We start from the raw sequence: 20,783 nt of genomic DNA, 5'->3' as shown, positions 1-20,783 counted from the left end.
ACTGGGTCCTTCAGAGGTCCCTGTTCTATTTCAACTGCGTGTCAAGATGTTTGCTAAGAACATGATGAAAAGTGCAATGCGACTTTAAGTTGTTAACATTGGGGTGCTCTTATTACCTTTCTAACCAATAAGAGAGCGAGGAAAGCTCAAAGGGCGCAAGTCACAATCACTTTTTATTTTAATAAAGTGTGGTATGTGTTATGGCTGCAAGATATTGCAATTATTGACATATTGCAAATGTGCATTTTGTAATTTGGATATGGCATTGTCTTGTAATAACAGAATGTTTTTAATATTTCAAAAAGTTTTAGGTCGATGCATATAGCCATTATTTAGAAGAGTGATTATTTCTTTTCTTTTAATTTCTTGATGTATATTGGTCATACAGTATAATTTTAAGTTTTTACATATTTTATACAATTTAAATTGATTTGACTAACTTAAATGGACAGTTTACCCCAAAATAAAAATACAGTCTTCCTTTACTCGCCCTTGAGTTGTTGCAGATCTGTTTTAATGTCTTTGTTCTGATGAACACAGAGGAAGATATTTGATAGAATGCTTGTAACCAAACAGTTCTTGGCCACCATTGACTATAGTAGGAAAAATAACAATGGTAGTCAAAAGTGCCCCAGAACTGTTTGCCAAAGAACACCAGTTTTTGTCTGAATTGTTCCATTAAGAAATGCTCTGTTCTGTTGCACAAAATGTTCTTTATACTGAAAGAAATGTTATTAAGACAATTAAGAATAAACGAAAGGTTCTTATAAGAAGGTATTTTCTTATAAGAAAAATGGTTCATTGGGGAACAGTCGTAGCAAGAAAAAAGTTTGTGCAATGAAAATAAGGAAAACATATACGAAATTATGAAATAATTGACAATAAAAATAAAATGTTCACAGTATAAGGAGGCAGTGCAAGTTACAAGTGGAAATAAAATGTCTATGTAAAGAGAGGTGTTGAATTTTAAGTGCAAATGAAGAGTTCATTTGCAAAAACAGATGACTCGTGGTTTATTAATTTTCAAAAATCATGTTTTTATTGTGTTATCATGTTTTTTATTGCATATTATTGTGTTAGTTATTCCTTTTAGTTATAATTACTCATTCAAAACAACCACACTGCAGTTTGATTGATATTGCTTGGAATGCACAATAAAAAAAATTAGCAAATGAGCTCTTCATATAGTACTGCCAATTTTAGGATAAGAAGTTTGTTAGAAACCTCTGCTGAACAGCCAGTGTCATCTTCAATGTACACCCCACTGATTCCCAGATCCATGTCCTGTAGTAAAATGGCGTTCAACCCCCATGACTCACCGGGTGATAAATAACCTCTGAGGTTAACCACGTTTGAAATGGAGCTGTAAGACCATTATGGGCCCCCAGAGTTTTCTTGACATTGCCAATATGTTATCAACATGCTCTGCCTTTGATGAGCACACCTAATGGGACGTGTGTTTTGTGTTGAGCAGACTGGTTAAAAACACAAGTGCATGTTAAACAAATGATGCGCTTAGATTGAAAGTGAGGATGGTTAATAAACATTAACATTATGAAGATTAGGTCATAAAACCAGGTTTTTGTTTGGGTGGAGGCAGGGGCGGACTGGGAAGCAAAAACGGCCCTGGAGTTTTCGGCCCACATCGGTCCTCCACCAAGTCTTTTTAGCAAACACAGTACATTAAACAAGCAATCTTGCTATGCACATGGTGAAAATGCTAAATATAATACCTAAAACATTTTCATTTCTTGTCGATGTATGTGCAAAATCCCATTCTGCCAGCTTGGATGCACAGCACATCCTATTGTAAGATATTTGTGATAATCCAATAGATCACTGGTTTAAACAGGCCTCTTTAAGTACTGCCTATAGAATGTTTGACAGATGAACATACAATAATTCAAAAAGAGAACAAACTCACATCCCTTTCAAAGCAGGCTACCTTTTGAATGTATATCTGTTACACTAACAATAAATTAAATATTAAAGTCAATAAAGTAGTATTTTTTGCAACATTAACTCGTTGGAATATTTGATAATTTATGATATTATGAGTTTCTTAATCTGTGTAAAATGTAAAGGTACAGTTCACCCAAAAATGAAAATTCTGACATCATTTACTTACCCTCTTGATTTCAAACGTGTAAGATTTACTTTTTCTGCAGAACTCTAAAAATATATATTTTAAAGAATGTTATTAACCAAACAACAGCTGTCATGACTTGCATTGGTTTTGTGTCCATACAATAGAAGTGAATACTGTGTTCCGTTACGAGCATTCTTCAAAATATCTTGCTTTGCGTTCTGCAGAAGAATGAAAGTCATACAGGTTTGAAATGACAAGAGGGTAACTAAATGATGACAGAATTTTCTCTTTTGGGTGAACTGTCCCTTTAAATTGTGATTTTGTTAGATTTCAAACAAGTCTCTGGCGCCATCTAGCGGTCGAATATATGAACGCTGTTGTGACGGGTGTGGTCTTTGATGTGTGCATTCCGCATTTGACCATTACAGTCATAATCCTGTAATCATATAATATAATAGATATATGTACTGTAGGTGGGGAGGTGCTGTTATTATTTAAAAAGGGATGAAACAAAATCTTTACGAAGAGTTTAAATTTTAATCTGAATATTTCAGTAAACTTCTGTGGTGTCATTCCAGCGTTAAACACAAAGCCATTCACCTGTGTATGTACATATGTACTCTGAAGTACATATAAATTAATGCATTCTGGGATTTATTTTAGTTCTGAACAGATTTTGTAATTATTGTATGCCTTTAATTAGCACTTATTATGAATTGAAGGTTTAAAATAAAATTAGTCATTATAAATATTGTCAACATAGTGACCAAAATATCACTATAATATGTTCAGGTCAAAATTAAAGTTAATTATCTTTTTGCTTTATTTTTTTCCTTTTTTTTTCACTGGCCCTCAGTAGGATACTTTGAGATGACTCACTGGTACACCATGAAAAATCATCTCTACATCACATCTGTTTTTCCTTTACACTGCAAGAAAGCCTATAAAAATGACCTCACCTGCTGTGTTTCCTGTCAGGAGTGGTTTACTCTACATTTCTGTCTAGAAACCAAACCAAAGATATTTGTCTAACAAGATAAAAAGTCTCTATTACAGTGCACGACCTTCCTAGTAAGTCTGTTGACCTTGAACAGCCTTAGTGCTCTTATGAAGTGTATTGCAATATGAGACAAGGGAAACAATTTGATGTTTTATTTTTTCTTTTAAAAAAAGACATCTCATAAAGTAATATAATCACAGGTAAAATACACAAATGTAAAATGTTTTGTGAAATTTTGTACAAAATTCGAGTCTATAGGTATATCTAACTATAAAGTTCAGCAATGGTAAATACATAGCACCGTTTCCGAGAATCTGAACACAACACAACAAACTCTTTTTTGAATGGCTATGTTTCATATGGCTATAAGAGAAATTTCAAGTCAACGTCAATAAGATCCCTTAAAGAGTACGTTTTATTACAGCATTAAAAAACAATATATTTGAAAAGGGTATAAAACACACAATACAAAGAGATTTTTTCTTATATCTCCATGAGTACAATCTTAAAAAATCAGGGCCTTCACTGAAATGTTATTGCATACTATTTACAAAAAGCTTGGGAAAACGTATATAAATAGGCTCAACAGCCAGAGACACAGATTTGTGTCATACACAATGTCTTCGCTGTACTGAATCTTCATGAATTGTCATTTTCTTTGATCACTTTAGGTCTAAATACTAGGAGGCAGCCACTTGGTTAGAGTCTGTTGGCTGAGTAGGGTTTTCCTTTCCAAAAAAGTCCCTGAAGATTGAATTCTCATTCTTTCTTCCTGAGGACGATGTAAATTAAGCCACTGACGAGTGTGAGAGGGAATGCCAGCCAAGCCAGAACAAAGGCGTATCCATAACTGTCGCTGTCACTTTCCCACTTTGGACTCATCACTGTGTAGATGATGGCCCCACTCATCACAAACAAGCCTGCAGGAAAGAGAGAGAGAAAGAAAGGGTGTAAGAATACGCAGACGCCGTCCCAGACGTGATCTGACAAACACGGCTAGACGATACTCACTGGCTAGGATCTGGAAGACGGCCGTGAAGAAGAAGCGTCCTCCCTTTACGAGGGTGAAGAGCTGGCAGAGGAAGATGATGAAGGAGGTCAAGCTGAAGATGGTGGCTAGGACCATAAGAGCCTGTACTGCTTGCAGCCACTCTGAAAGAGACAGAAAAACAAAAAGAAATAAACAAAAGCCCATCCAACAACCACTGAAGCAGTATACAGTCGTCAACTTTTTTATTCATGCTCATTGTCGTTTGTTTGCAAAACAATTCAATGGGCTCATAAAAAATGAATACATAAATTGTTTCCTAATTGTATTGTTTTCTATTTGACAACTTATGTTTAACAGGACCATGCATCCTAGGGTTTTCATGAATGCAAAATAAAATGTTTTTACAATGTTGGAATTGTATTAATCAATACGTTGAAACAAAAGATGCATTGGTTAAATTTCACAAAACTTTCACTCTGCAGTGCTCACCTTCTTCACCAGTCCCTTTACAGGTGTATCCCCCATTGCTTTGTGCGCATCGATACCAGAGGTCATAGCTATCAGCTCCATGTATTCTCCACGCCTGTTTGTTTATTTTTCAGACACACCCACATGGTTACATACACACCAGCGCATTCTTTATTCAATTCCTGGTCAACCCACAAACTCTACAACATATAAAGCCCAAAGGTGATACTCACATTAGCACAGGTGGAAACGAAGAGAATAATCAGATCTGTCAGATGCAAGACTAATGTCGCAAACAGAATGGCCAGCATGTTGGGGTCCGCCTGACAGAACAGAAAGACAGTTATCAAAAGCTCTGCCTGTTACACGTACTGTTCATCACTTCAATATGTGATGATGCAGTTCCTCATCCGGCCACCAGGTCGCGCCGCGGACTAACTCATCACTAGCCCAAACACTTATAAACTTTTCTTTTTTTCTCTCTTTCGTCCTTTACGCATTTAATAATCAAATGTAATATGTGGAAACCTTTCTTCATTAACCAGTCGCATAGCAGTGACTGAAATGCGCTTTGTGTTTCTCAACGAAATATATGCTTTTATGTCTTCAGTCAGGTCGCTTTTTTTGGCGGTGCCGCCTTTTTCGCCACCTCTAAAATGTGTATGGATGCATCTGAAGTTTCCACCCCAGAAAGCAGACATGTAAGAAAATAACAACAATATAATAACTGAAATAACTGTAACGTACGCGCTGTGTGAGTTTTCCGAAGCATAAACTAAAGGAAACAGGCACACATTCCTACGCACGTTTGTTTTCATCCAAACTCTGCAAACGACCGTCTTCACAGCGAAGTATGAAAACTTCAAATGTGCTGGACATTTGATTTTGAAGATGTGTTAGAGCTAATAAAACAACAAGCACAACACAACACGTAATTAAAAACGAAACTATTAAAAATCCTATATATGACTATAAAGAATAATGTACAACACCGTTTGCACATTTGCGGAAAAAGTAACGATTTGCACCGAATCATAGTAACCCCAAATGTGGGCTGCAGACTCCTGTAATGACGTACTCTGCGATATCCCATCAATAAATGCAAGGAAAACAAAACTTCCATAGCGCTCCAACTTACAGGTGAGAGAGAAACAGACGGGAAAATCCTTCAGTAGTGAAAGAGAGCAGGAAGAAAACACTGGCTTGCGTTGGCTGTGGATCCCACTACAGATTCTCAAAGCACGAGACGAGCCTGTGAATTCCAGATGAAGCGCCACAGCCGTATTTGCGTTTTTTCTTTCTCCTTTTTTCCCAGAAACGTGAGAACACCGCCCTAAAGCGTAACGACGTCACTCTTTTCTCTTTCTTTCCCCTCCCACGCCTAACTTCTTCTCACAGGTTGCTACGCAACAATGTGTCAGACGCATTTATTCAAGTGCAACATTTTCGAAAAGTAAAAAAAAAATATCGTTTAGACTTTTAACAGTTCTTAAAAAGAGAATATAAACAACGTTGCACCAGCAACAACCCTCTTGATATTTGGAAACCGTGCATGAATTCATAACACGCAGTTTGTTTTGTTCAAGTATGAATGTTTCTACAGAACTGTTGAGTTTTGCACACTTAAAGCAAGGTCATCCATGTCCTCCATTTTGACACACTGTTGCTGTTTAGTGGCACCGAGCGAACCTCAGTGCGTGCGTGCGTGCGTGCGTGCGTGTGTGCGTGCGTAACCCCACACGCCCCTCCCAGCGGCCCCACGGTATGCCCGGTATGCCATGTGTCTGTTTACATGCATCTGGAGTGCATTAAACCACAAAAAACCTTTGTAGTTTAAATTCAGTGTTTAGACTTTTCAAGTCCACTTTTCAGCACTGTTTTGGTGACTACAAGCGTCTTTTCTCTGCCACACCCTCGTGAGCAGTCTCATGGCAGCAGCTGTGTTTGTAAATACAGTGAGGGAGGCGTTCCCTGTGCCAGCCCTGTTTTCTCTGGTTTGGAGTGTTGGACAGTGTTGCCGTGGGTTGGCTCTGGTGCTCTGTGAGATTTATGAATTATGGGTCAGAGTAACTGGTTAGCAGCGGCCGGGTGATGTGTTTGCCCTGATCTCCCGATTTGATGTAGGTCATAAATACACATCCTTGAATTACTTGCTGTCCATTGGAGGCACAGTCTGACAGTGTGCTGGCAGTGGACCATTAAGGGTGCACTCTGTACTTAGCTACTTGGTACTCGGCTATGCTTTTTTTGCTCTGTAACAGTTATTTTGCAGACTACACAAATTATAGCACATTAAAAGACAAATGTTGTGCCCTGCTAAATATTTCCTGCCTTATTATTGAGGTGAAAGGGGTGAAGTATAAGCTACTGGATCCTCCTCACCAGAGCTTACCAGAGGATTTGTGTTTCAACGTTGTGTTGCTCCTAAGAATGGCTTAACACCGCGTCTACACCGGACGCGACAGGCGCACCGCAGTGTGGACAAAAATTGAAATTATAATGGGTTCTAATGCGTTTCTAATGTCCTTTGTCGTGTCGCGTCGTGCCTGTCCCGTCCAGTGTAGACACGGTTTAAGAGAAATACAAATAGAAACTAACGACACGCTTGTTCAAATACATGAAGATAATGGAGGTATAAAATAAATGCACAGCCGCAGAAAAAATAAGAGACCACTGCAAATGTTCATTTCACATCATTATTTCTAGATGTTTTGTGGCCGTTCCAGTCCAGTGACTGTTGAATTACAACAAAATCAAACCCCAGGAGTGACATAAAGTCATCCAACACCAAATGCGAAAGACTGACAGCATGACAAGACACATGAAAACTATATTTTTGAACTTTTCCTAAATACATGTACAAATACTGTATGACTGTTGTATTGCCTAAAAGTGAATATGAACTTGCAGTATTTGAGGTCTGAAAAAATACAGAGCACCTCTTCTGTTATTTTGACCTGTTTCTCCAGGGTTCCTTTTCTGCAAATAAATACAAATAGATACAATATATATTTTTTAAATCTGGGAGGAATATTGTTAGTAGTTCACAGAATGAAACAAAAATGATCATTTTACCTAAACACATACCTATAAATTTTACATTTTTAAATCAGAAAAACTCTCTCTGAAATGGTTTCTTAGTTATTTCCGCAGCTGTATATTGTATATTTTTGGTAAATTTGATTAGAAATGTGTGAGTTCCTATTGAGATCTTCAATAATATTGACTTTTGATTGACACTTTTAAGATTTCTTCTGAAACTGGAATGGAGACATTGGTGAGATTTCTGGCTCTTCTTCTACAGGGAAATAGATGTTTAAAAAATCGATTTGCACTCCATTTAATCTAGGAGACATCATTTTTGTGATTTTAATTTATTTTAATTTTTCTTTTAATTTCCCTTATCTTTTGGGTTCATTTGATTTTGCCTGGATCAATAGGGGGCAATGGCCAAATGGTTTACTTCAAAGAAACTCAAGGGCGTGGGGCTAATGTTTAAATCTAGATCTAATCTAGACCACATCTTTTGTGGTGTTTGAAACATGTACAATGCATCTCCTAATATAACTCTCTCCTTGGTCGTTGATGACTATTTTTCTCACCACAATTAAAATAGCAAAAAATGACTAAAGAAAGGGGATAGATCATCCAAAAATAACAATTCTGTCATCATTTATTCACCCTCATGTAGCCTACTTCAAAACCTGTTTATGCCTGTTCCTTCTGTGGAACACAAAAGAAGATATTTTGAGAAATGTGTCAAATGTATGCAGTTTTGTGTGCATACAATGGGTGTCAATGTTATTTGGTTACCAAGATTCTTCAAAATAACGGAGGGGAACTGTCCCTTTAGTCTAGCATCTTTTGTTCACAAATACAAATTATATATTGATGTACTATTATCTTGTTCATTCAAATTCGTATTTGTTTCATACTTAAGTATAAATTATTTTGAGGTCACTGCATCTAAATTGGCATTAAGTAGGAGATTACATTTATGCATTTGGCAGACGCTTTTATCCAAAGCGACTTACATTGCATTGTAATTTGTTTCTGACTACGTTCAATCCCCTGGGATCGAACCCATGACCTAGTGCCATGCTTTAACCGCTGAGCCACAGGAAAGCTGGAGACATTCCCATCAAAACGTAAGAATTCATGTCAGCGATCCGTGAATTAATACACAGAAGAAACAAATAACCAGTATTATACTGTATGTTGAACTGTAGAGAATATAAATAAGATTCCCACTTATGAAGTTTAATCATGGCCAACTCATGCATCTACGTTCCATAAGATTAACACTGAATGATGCAAAAGAAATTTAATGTGGTTGTTTGCAATATAGCTTGACAGGAAGCGCCACAGGCATGACTCCATCTTATTGAAACAACATCTATTTACTACAAGAAAATTCAATGCTCAGACTTAAACATTTCCTTGTGTTGAAGCAGTCAATGATGCCAAAATGACTCATGATTGAGAATGAAATGAGAGTGTATGGTTTAAATCATGCCATGTGTGATTCAGAGGTCTGGCTTCAATCAGTTTCTTTTTGCATTCTGACCTGTATTTCATGGTGAACCAGGTGTTTATTCACATCCTGAAAATGAGAGGTTTTGAGAAATAAACTGTACCCTCTATATGTTGATTGATGTCTTGTTCTACACAACTTTGGTATCAAAGCGTGGCCTGGGTGTAAGATCACATCCAACTTCAGCATCACATCAGTCATCAAGTTTTAAAGGGGTCATATGACACGGCTAAAAGGAATATTATGGTTTGTTTTAGATGTAATGCAATGTGTATACACGATTTAAGGTTCAAAAACGCTGTATTTTCCACATATCGCATGTTTGTATCTCCTCTTTGTCCCGCCTCTCTGAAACGCGCAGATATTTTACAAAGCTCATCACTCTGAAAAGTGAGGTGTGCTATGATTGGCCAGTTAACCAGTGCATAGTGATTGGACGAATACTGCAAGCGTGTGAGGGAAAGGTAACGCCTCTTACCATATTTGGAACATCAGGTTCCAAAGCAATTGTACTGACAGGTACGCCACCTTACTTGCGTGTACATTTGGGCGGTCTTAGTCAAATCAGACCAAGAACTGACGTAGATTTGTGGGGGTGTGGTTACACGAGGCATTTCAGGCAGGTCTGGGTGAGCATTCGCTTTTAGATAGAATGCATCTTTTGTTCCGACACTTTAATTTTTGCAATTTTACGTGTCTAATACATGCATGGGCAACTTATAACACACCAAAGACACAGATAAAAAAACGTATTTTCGCCATATGACCCCTTTAATCAACGTTCTGAATTCACACCTCTCTACTCTCAAATGTGTTCGCATTTCATCCCATGCCAAAAGCATGGTGTGGAAAACTGTCGCAAAACATACTGTGTGAGTAAAATCTTTCTTGAATAGTTTTGTTATTAGTCTATGGCATTGCTCATAGCGATGTGTCCTGGTGAGTCACCACCCCGGGGTTTTCTGAGGTCTGTCTGGTTCTAGAGGAGGACAGCAGTGAATGTGACAAACAGGCCAAGCCACACCACAGGAAAATGGTGAAAGAAATCAAGGAGGTTTCGTTATTAGTTTTGGAAGAGGGTGGACCTTGGGAATTTCAAATGTGTCTGGAGAAAGGGAGGAGCCGCCATCATGCTGGAATTGAGCCTGCAAAATATAGAGCAAATGGAAGTCATTGACTCGCAGAGAAGAAAAACTTTGGATGGGTGTGGGTTGAAATGAGTATTATGTCACCGGAGCACACTGCTTCGAATACGAGGGAGGACACCCTGAACAGATGAGGCTAATGTATTGAAATGCATAGTGCCTCACTCCTCCACCCTAACTCGCATATGTCACAAATGTGTTAGATAAACAATCCTGCAGTGTTGGTGTGTTAAAAAATTTGGCCGATGCAGAGAAAACACGCTGTATTTCTAAAACAGAATTCCCATGCAAGGATATACAAACATGAGAAATTGTTTCTTGGTTTACCGACAGGTTTTGCATAACATGTCCCTCAAGGCCACTTGTAGCTTGAACAAAAGTTCACAGCTGCATTGTGGCAAAATGCGCGATAAGGCTTTGTCTGTAGAGGCAGCGTAATTATGTTTTTTTTAACTTTACCCGTTCTCTCAGACTGCAGCCAAAGCTTTCTACTATTCCTACATGAAGCGCTCTGGGATCTGTGGTGAATGTTTACGTTTCGCTTAGTAGCTATCAGATGTCAGGTTAGAGGGGCCGTGAGTCAGCCTGAATGAAAGCAAGGGCACTCTTACCATAGCAGTGTGAAAACACCCATGCTAGTGTTCAATCTAGATCCAGCCACGTACATTTCGCAGAGCCCAGATGTTGTTTGGGATAGATATGATCTTCATAGCCTGAGCCAAGTGTGATCCAACGTTCGTCTCATTTTCTCAACGGGATTGGAACTTCCTCCATTTAAAGAGGGTAAACTTGAGACCCTCGCACCATGACCAAAGGGGAGATGGCTTAACTTCACTGCCCACCCCCACCCCCATCACGCCCCTCCGCCACAGCCCCCTTTCAGAGTAACAGGCGTATAAATCACAAACACACACCGTGACGAAGCCCAGGCCTCGGGACTGCAGCCATCCCAACCATCTGCGAATCATTAGTTCGGGCTTCCTGTTTCAGACTACGTCTTCAGCACACACATCCCTATTACCGCTCCAGACTGTCACACCGCTGGAGGAATCGGTCTGATAGTGGCCTTAAGGCTAAAATACACTACAAGACTTTTGCCCAGATTTTCAGTCTGGACTTGTTGCAGAAAGTCTGTGCCAGTCTGCAGATTTGATCAGTTAGTGTGTTTCTATCTGAAACTTTCTAAAAGTCTGCAAGTGTATGATGTCTAGTTTAAAAAAGGTTCAGATTTTAAAAGTCTTGTAGTGTGTTCCAGCCGGCAACAGTGAAGCAATTTAAAATCTGGAAGATTTCACAATAGCCTTGAACAGGGTTACCCAATATCAATCCTTGTGTAAACCCACGGGTAGTGCACATTTTGGATGTCTCATTTGTTTAGCACAGCCACACCCAAATCGTGGAGGAGTCCACTAATGAGCTGATGAGTTGAACCAGGTGTGTTCAATTTGAGAGACGACTCAAATTTGGGATTCTAGAAGCAGGTTTGGGAAAGACCGCCCTTGACTCAGTAAAATGCCGGCGGAAATGTGGCCACCGAGACTAACTCTGAGCTGAAGGCCGCTCGGATTACACCAACTGTTCCCACCCAGAAACACATTCCTGCTGGCTTGACAATACTATAAACATTTCTATCTCATATTGGACAGCTAACCTTTCCATTGAATTTAGAGATGGGATGCATCTTAATTAACATGTTTTTTAGCTGAGAATGTTTTGCCATTGTATTGGGTTGCACGTAATCAACTTCACGTGGGAGGTGAGAGACTGGTTATTAACAGCCGTTAATGGACGTTTCAGCAGCTGTTAGCATTAACATCTCAATGGAGTTGAAGAAGGATGGGGCAGGTCATGATGGGAGACCTGTGTGGGAAGGATTTCCTGCACATCTAGTCAGAATTGTATTGGAATGCGAGAGCTCAGTATTGCAGTTACCTCATCCCAGGGTGTTGCCTTGATATTGTAAAAGCATTGACCTCAAATGCTTCTTGGTCTTAGAACAGCAACAAAAAGAATGAAAGAGGATCACTTTCTCTCACTCTTTGTGAAATACCTTGCTGTTTATCTATGACGCAGGTGGCCGGTTATCATTAAATCTCATAGTAGGAGACACGATTGACGTGCAGATGTAAACACCTGTGTTTTCAAATATTCACAGAAGGTCTTGTATATTCTATGTTTTTGGTATTTTCATTACTGACACAATAATGAGGTGGGATTTTTTTATATGTCTAATGTCTCACCATAAAGCAACCAAATTGCGAAGAGCAAACAATGCCATACTATGCTAGCAGTTTTTCTACATGTGTACGATTATCAATGAATAATAACTTACTGTTTTAAACACCTGTCTGTGCAAACATATACATCGATATGTAATTTTGGCCGATAATGATCACTGATCATTTTTTTGCCGATAACCGATATATTGGCCGATATACAGTATCTAAACAATAATATAAATTTTTTTCGAAACAAAAGGCAAAAAGTGGACAGCTGCTTTTAATTTAAAAATTAACATTTTTTTTTCAAAAATCATGTACCAAGACTACTTTACGCAGTTAAAAATTATTTAAATTTCTCTGGTATAATTTTTATTTAATAAACAAATTGTGGATGTTCTTTCAGTGCAATTCACAAAAGTGTTCTCAATAGCCACAAGTCAAACAGGTCTCAAGCATTCAGACAGCAATCTGCTTCAAACAGTAAGCTTTTGTTCCTATAATTTACACAATTATAAATATCTACATACTGTACATCAACAATGTTTTGCTAATAGCAGTATATGAATGATCACTACGTAAACACAGTAATGTAGTGGTTCAACAAGAGGAAATTATTCATAATTTATCGGCCTTAATGTATCGGCCTAATTTTATTATCGCGTTGAAACCGATAACATTAAAAATGACACTTTATTTGCACATACCGATATGGCCGATAACAATCGATAAATACTCCTACTTGTAAAAATGCACCGATACCAATGTTATGTTCCCGTATGTGTATTTTCTCTTTTAAAATAAGCTGAAATGCTGGAAACAAGAATTTACATATGTGCAGCTCCTCTGGTTTGTTTTCAGCAGGGAGGTCTGGCACACCCTTCTTTTACAGACGCACATGCATGCAAGTATCACACACGCATGCATGCACGCACGCACGCACGCACGCACGCACGCACGCACACACACACACACACACACACACACACACACGATCTAACCCCCTTTCCTGCGGCCATATATGTTCTGAAATGGGGGTGCTCTGCATTCCAGACGGGCCCCTTGCAAGTCAGCCTCCACAAAACCCTCACGTTCTTTGAGTCACTTAAAATGCATTCCTCAAAGCAGGAGATTTTGACTTCTTGTGAGGAGAATGGGTGTAGAACAACGGTTATACATGTAAAAACAGTCGCTGAACAGTCCTAATTTTTTACCCGAGTGATATCCTATGTGCATTGCAAAAGGGGAAACAAAGGTTGCACTTACCTCAATGTTTTTCTTCTCTTCCTCTTGTTGGTTGTGGGGGGGGGGTCTTTCGGTGTAATTGAAAGCAGAGCCTGTGTTTGTTTGAATTTTTCCATTATAAACATAACCTTTCAAAATTACCTGGGCTCGTGTTACAGCGCGCCTGGCTGAAATGTTGGCGTTATTACGAACAGGGCACATGCAAGATTTTATGGGAATCTGCTAAATTTAACAACAACGTGAGCAGATTAATAATCATACAGTATGTGCAACTTTGCCAAACTGCACATCGAACAAAACCGTATAAAGCAGAAGTAAAACACACACAAGAACAGAGATACAACAAGAATGCTTGAGGCGTCCCCAAAATATTTTGGTAAGATGAATGAACAGATAAGCCCCTCACATGTGTATATAGATAGATGATCCGATAAGCGAAGGTCTCTTTCTGTCCCACACATGGAGACCAGCTGCAGCAGTTATCACACATTCAATGACCACCATGACACAGTTCAGGCATCTGAGATGGGTCATTTCATAAGAAATCAAATTTTCAAGTGTTTTATGTATAATGAAAACATACTTTAATGTTCAGAATCTTCCTGCCAAGTCCAAAATGACCATGTGTTAAAACTGCAAAAATTGCTTTTTCTACTTCCACAGAGTTTCCAACTGGCCTGTAAACTTCAGAGTTGTCCTAAGGAAACAGATATTTGTTATACTCAATGTTATACTAAAGATTGCAGATACATATTTCATAAAAACATATCAATTATATTAAACAACAGTTCAAATATTATGTGAGAGCTTTAAAACTTGCATTGCAATGAAACAAAATTACATATAGTACCAGGGTAACTAGCTAGATGTCATTATGTCAACACCATATAAACTTTTTAAACACCATAAACGATTTAGTTGATGTTTGATAATCAAATCTTTGATGACATGGACATTACTCAGGTTAGATACAAAGATTCAATTCAAATGTGTTTTTATAGCACTTTTACAATTTGCATTGCATCAAAGCAGCTGTACAAGAAAACCAAAACCAAGAAAAACACAAAAGATAAACCTTAAAAGTAATATGAAATAGAGAAGGTAAGGGAAAAAGGCAAATGTATACATAGACACAAACATGTATAAACACACAAATAGGCGGTGCATACAATGTACAATTTTCATGGTATTATTGCAAGTCTTAGGTGAGCTAAACATAATTTAGATATACTATCAATAACAAAACAGTTACTGTATATGTCTTTACGACAAAGAGACATTAAACATATTAATCAGAGCATTATACAGCCCATGTATCAGCGATCAGCACTGTCACTTATTTATTTCACACGTGAAACATATAAAATGTGTTTCTTAATACTGCAGGAGAACCAAGTTTGGTGAAAAAGGCTGGTCATAAAAACTAAATGACTTTTTTTGTGTTTCACAACAGCGGAAAAAAAAAGTTAATGTAACCTCATAAGGGTGTGTTAAAACTTAAAAGATATCTAGAACGCTGTAAAAGCATCACTTTAATGTTTTTATGATGCTGTTGTGTACTTTATAATGCTAGAAAGCCTCCTATTTATTGTGAAGTAGTTGCATGGAGAAGAGAGATTGGTTTCAATTCTTGAAGAAGAAAATAATGACTATATTTCATTTTTGTCTGAATGATGTTTGTAATAAAATACTACTGGGATAAAACACAACATCTTTCCTAATGTCTCAGGGGCCGAAAGAGCAGTGACATCAACCTACCTCCACCCATCCCCATCTTCATTACCCTGCTCCGCCCCACCCACTCATCTACTACTGCTGGAGAATCATTAAGTGTTAATTAAAAACACGTACACAACACACACCCATAGACATGACGAGAGAACAAGAGACGAAACATCAGAATAAGTTTTATCAAGTTTTCGTCTGCAGTTGGACTTTCCTCAAGCAGTATTCCTCAAATATTTAGGTGCTGTGTGTCATTTTTTGGAGGATCTATGGACAGAAGTGCAATATAATATACATAACTATGTCTTCAGAGGTGTATAAAGACCTTACATAATGAAGCGTTGTGTTTTTATTACCGTAGAATGAGCTGTTTCTATCTATTGCGTGTCCCCTTGCATGGAGATCACCATGTTGTTTCTACAGTAGCCCTAAACGGACAAACTGCTTAAAACGCGTTTTGTAAATACGTTATCCACTTCGTCAAAGAAGAGAAAATGACATCTTAGTCCTGTGTCAGCCACCGTAGTGCTTTGAATGGGTGGGGTGGAGTGAGCCATTGGTTGCAATTCACAACCTCACCACTAGTTGCCTATAAATAAAATACACTGGATCTTTAACAGGTTTCACATCCACAGCATGTTGAGCTTGCTTTTCATTTACGCATTGTGGTGATTTGGTGAAGGAGATTAAATGAAACGGAGGTGTCAATTACCACACGGTGAACTGTTTGGGTTTTTTGGGGGTGTCACACCCACCCAAAACAGCCTCCTCAAGTAAAAATACATATGTTTGTTTTAACTTGGCCTTCCTTTTTTATTTATCCGCAGAGAAAGTATAGTTTTATGATTGCACTTGCATGCCTTCACGGCCAAATGACATTGCATGCAAACTGACTGATGTTTTGAATCACATGAGAGCTTAACCGGGAGTCAAAAGTTCACGAAATGTTTGTATTTCAGACAGGCAAAGAAAGTCTTCATCTCTGATCCATCTGAATAAACACATACCCAGCAAATATGAACTTTTCTTGGATTGTTTTATTTGCTTAGATTAGAATATTATCCAAGGTTTCTTGCACCCAAAACAATCACTTTTACATCACTTTTCACCCTCTCATATAGATCACCCTTGTTGTTCATTGTTACTTTTAAAACTTGTAAATATGTGGAAAATGAAATGAGCAAGAATGAGCTCTAAAAATGAGGAACATGAAACACTAGAAAGCATCTCAATTGTAGTCGATATTACTTCAACTATGACTTTTAAAACAGCACTTTAGACTTTATGCCTCAATAGTTTCGTTAATAAATGATAATAACTGCACATGTATCTACCTTTTATGTTTTTATTATTTAGTCGGTCCAGTGTGTTGGTAAAACCAGCACTAGATAAAAACCAGATGCCGTGTTCTTAAACACGCTAACACATTTAGTCGCATATAAACACGCATACACAAACATTCGAGAAAGCCTTGCCTTTCCATCCCATGATGTGATGCTGAGCTGAAGTGTGATCTCAATTATTTGTCCTCCTCACTCAGCCAGCCCAATGATGAAAGACAGTCTGAGGACAGCGATTATTTTGCAGTAGAGTTGAGACTCACCGAATAGACAATCCACTCTGTTGTGTGGAATCTTGGGAAGGAAATATCATACGTTTCAAGTGACCTCTGCATTTAACCCCTCCAGTGAGTTGTGAACACACGTACACCCGGAGCAGTAGGCAGCTATCACTGCAGCCGTTACCCGCCGGCCCTGAGAATCAAACCGGCAAACTTCTGGTCACGAGTCTGACTCTCTAACCATTAGGCCACTACTGCCCCCTGGGAAAAGCAAGAAAAAACAGAAAGTAGTGTGCAGTAATGGAAAAGTCAGTGCTTTACATAGCTCAGAGCCAGGCTCGATATTAATGAGCCACTGTAAGATCGGCACACGTATTCACTATGTGCCTTCTAAAACCAGTAAAGGAATGCTCACAGAGTTCAGAGCTCGGCTCTGCCTGACCCAGGGCCTCTCGCGCTATGGCACATAGGATGAGGCTCGGATATAAAAACAACATCCTTTGATTTACCCAATGGAAGGAGAGTTAGAGAAAGTGTAAACAGAAGCAAGCCATCCACCCATACACAAGCCTGAGAAAAGCACACGGATCCAAAAGAGAGAAATATGAAAGAAGACAATAAGTCTTTCTTTCTAAGACGAGTTTGATATCAAGTAAAAAATCAAGGCTGTGTTTGTAATAGCATACAAAAACACTGTATCCTACAAATCAACGTGTTCAATTTAATTTGCAAAATGCTGAATGTTTTAAAATTTTATTACACCGAATTGGTTTAAAAATACTAAATGCTTAATGTGATTTTAAACAATTATATATACAGAACACTCTAAAAAAATGGTGCTATAGCACTAAAGTGGTTCTCGGCTCGTGATCATAGGGGAACCACTTTTAGAACCAAATCTTGGTGCGTCAGAGGTTCTTCAGCAGTTCTTTGGGATGACTGAGGTGCTATAGAACCACTGAAGAACCATACAGGGGCTTAACAGGTTCTTTATATGGAAACGGTGCTATATAGCACCTCGGTCACCCCATAGGACCTCTGAAGAACCACTGAAGCACCAAGACATGGTGCTATATAGCACTTAAAGTGGTTCCCCTATGATTACGATTGTATACAATAAGCAGTTTTGACCAGTCAAAACCCTACCAGAAACTTTTCAAAGCATATTTTTGATGTATTTTATGCATGCTTTCCAACAAGCGCTGCAACCATACCTTGGGGCAAATAAAACAGATGGTGCAGGACAGGGGTTGAAAATGGGCTTGAAGTCTGCAGGGGTTAGAGTTTCATACATGCCAAAAGCAAATGACCCCTGTGATCTCCCACTTCCTTGCCAGATCTGACCCCGTCGTCACCTTGCGTGCTCTCCCTACGCTGGAGTACATACCATAAGCCCAGTTCTGAACAAGGCCTGCATTGTGGGTTTTGTAAATAGGAAAGCATGCATGTATTGGGTGTTGTCATTTTATGGGTGGAAATTTGAAATTCATGAGCGATCCCACATATCCTAAACTGCACCACTGTAATAAACGGGAAAGGGTGAACACGAGGAACATGAATATGATCAAATAAAAAGTAAATGAGTCATGCTGTATGTACATCTGAGACTTTAAATTTGGCTCAGTGGTTAGAGAATGGCGCTAGCATTGCCAAGGTCATGGGTTCGATCCCAGGGATTGCACATACTTGGATACAAATGTATAGTATATTGCAATGTAAGTCGCTTTGGATAAAAGCGTCTGTCAAATGCATAAGGTAAATAAAAATAGAAAGATGCTACACTTTGTACTACAGTTACCTTACCTTTGTACTACAGTTGGAAATGATATGCCTTGAGTCAGTTGTGGCTTATGGACTGCTTGTTCTTTAGAGCAAACCATATGTAAGTACACAAACTTTCTTCTAGACAAACCAGCTCAATTTCTTGTGTTTGGAAAAGTTTGATTCACAATGCAATTAATATAGGGCGGATGTTTTGCATCCTCAGCATTGACATATAGGGCACTATAGAGGTCCGTAATCCATCTGCTACTCCAGACTAGATTCAAACCCAACTTGCAGAAGTGAGACTTTATTGTCATTTGCAACAAGGGTTGCCAAATCTGCATAACAAAACCAGCCCAACAAAACGAATTGCCAACCCAAACACCAAAACATAAAATATTTACTCCCCCACCTAAAATACATTTATTACAGTCATCGTTATGCATTACAGACACTTTCTCTTTGAAAATCACTGTACAGGCTAGCAGCGTACTGTATAGTTTACCATAAATACACTTTGTTTTCATAAATAACTTCATTTTAACCAGGCGATAAAAAAAATACATCCACATTTAAGACACGGGATTAAAGACAACCCTGGCAACTGTGTAAAATTAACCACATTTGCGGGACAACCGAGGACCTGTCAACCCTGATAGTATAACACATTTCACAGAATAAATGTCCTGAAAAACTACACAAAAATTTAAATAGTGTAAAAAAATTGTATTCATTAATATTCATTTAAAAACAAAAAGATTAATAATGCAATACAGTTTGAATGGGGAAGAGGGTTGACCAAATAAACAAACCCTGGTTTGTCACTAAATGATGTCTTCTACACGTGCAATAGTGCATATTATCTTTATATTTAACACTTGCGAGCGAGTGTTGACTCTTTGCACGAGTGTTGAAGTATGAGCGGTTGTATTTGAAACGACTCCGGTTGGCTGTGATTTAAATGGCTTATTGCAACAGATTCTTCTGAAACAGATTTACAGTGTAAATACAAAAAAGCTGAAAGAACTGAGCAAATCTCGACCACTATACAAACTGTAGACATAAAACAAGGTTACAAGTGAAGAGATCCGCTGTGATTTAAAAACCCTAAACAGCGGCCGAAGCGGCCATCTCAACCAAACCATTCCTCAGCCGTGTGTGTGGTCCCATGGGTCCGGGGTCAGAGGTCACTGCCAAACTGCCGTATGTTCACATTTTCCAATCCGTCCTAGACCGCAAGCTTAAATCCTCCATACGCACGTATCCAAACGCGGTTGCACTCTCAGCTAAAATACTTTTGGAAAATGCTTGATGGAAAAAGCAGTTCTACCGTCAAAGAAGTTTCAATGCAGTGCTGAACAAGTTTTTTTCCCATTTGGGTTTTATTAAACATTTTTAAATACACTTTCCAAAAGGCTGTAAAATTCAAAGCCCGGAGTGATCGTAGTGGTTAGATCTGCGACCAAAGAGCAAAAACAAACAAAGTACAGAACGTTGACTCTTATGTATGTCCATCCCCCCATCCCGTACATTATATTGAATATGTGGAATATAACTATGCATAGTCAGACCAGCTTTTTTTCACTAAGAACAAGCAACAAACGAGAATGTTTTGATGGCACGATGCAAAAAAGTTCAAATGCTCTTTGCTTTATGGTCTGTCTGCAGCGCATCAGTGGTGAACTGTATTTTGGTGTAGGAGGAGAACAGAAAATATTGACTCTCTAAGCGTGAGCCTTACATTTTATTTATGCTCCAGCATGGAGATGGACTATACTAGTGTATGCCAACCTTTCTGGTCTTATGTACGTCCAAAGCGCCATACTCGAGTTTTCAGGGAAATCAACATACAAACCTCAATTCTACTTGCATGTTGGGCTAGGATAAAAAAGGTATTTTAACTTAGAAAAATGCACATTTCAACAAGTAGAAGGACCAGAAAAAGATATTATCATCTTTTCCAGTGGCCTCAGACATGTGGCTGTTATTTGGTGGAGTTGACGAGCTAAAAGGAAGAGCTGTCTGGTTATCATCATCTCTTG

General features: G+C 38.5%; 1 protein-coding gene across 1 annotated transcript; it reads right to left on the bottom strand.

The window, feature by feature from the left end:
• Positions 1-3,232: 3,232 nt before the first annotated feature.
• Positions 3,233-5,886, bottom strand: pmp22a (peripheral myelin protein 22a). The gene is made up of 5 exons (XM_057346321.1): positions 5,687-5,886; positions 4,782-4,871; positions 4,570-4,663; positions 4,101-4,241; positions 3,233-4,009 (listed from the first exon to the last, which is right to left on the bottom strand). The coding sequence occupies exons 2-5, from the start codon at positions 4,857-4,859 to the stop codon at positions 3,849-3,851; spliced, it is 474 nt and encodes a 157-aa protein (XP_057202304.1). The 5' UTR covers positions 4,860-4,871; positions 5,687-5,886; the 3' UTR covers positions 3,233-3,848.
• Between the last annotated feature and the right edge of the window lie 14,897 nt (positions 5,887-20,783).

The sequence above is a fragment of the Triplophysa rosa genome, linkage group LG11 (assembly GCF_024868665.1).
Source record: "Triplophysa rosa linkage group LG11, Trosa_1v2, whole genome shotgun sequence".
Taxonomy (NCBI): Eukaryota; Metazoa; Chordata; class Actinopteri; order Cypriniformes; family Nemacheilidae; genus Triplophysa; species Triplophysa rosa.
The sequence above is the reverse complement of the archived record's forward strand: the minus strand, read 5'-3'. Positions and strand labels throughout refer to the sequence as shown.

Bases quoted from the DNA above. Each gene is read 5' to 3' on its own strand.
- pmp22a (XM_057346321.1), bottom strand. From the start codon at position 4,859: ATGCTGGCCATTCTGTTTGCGACATTAGTCTTGCATCTGACAGATCTG. The intron at 4,664-4,781 runs GTGAGTATCACC...ATAAACAAACAG, and splicing joins TCGTTTCCACCTGTGCTAAT to GCGTGGAGAATACATGGAGC. The intron at 4,010-4,100 runs GTGAGTATCGTC...TCTTTCCTGCAG, and splicing joins CGTCTTCCAGATCCTAGCCA to GCTTGTTTGTGATGAGTGGG.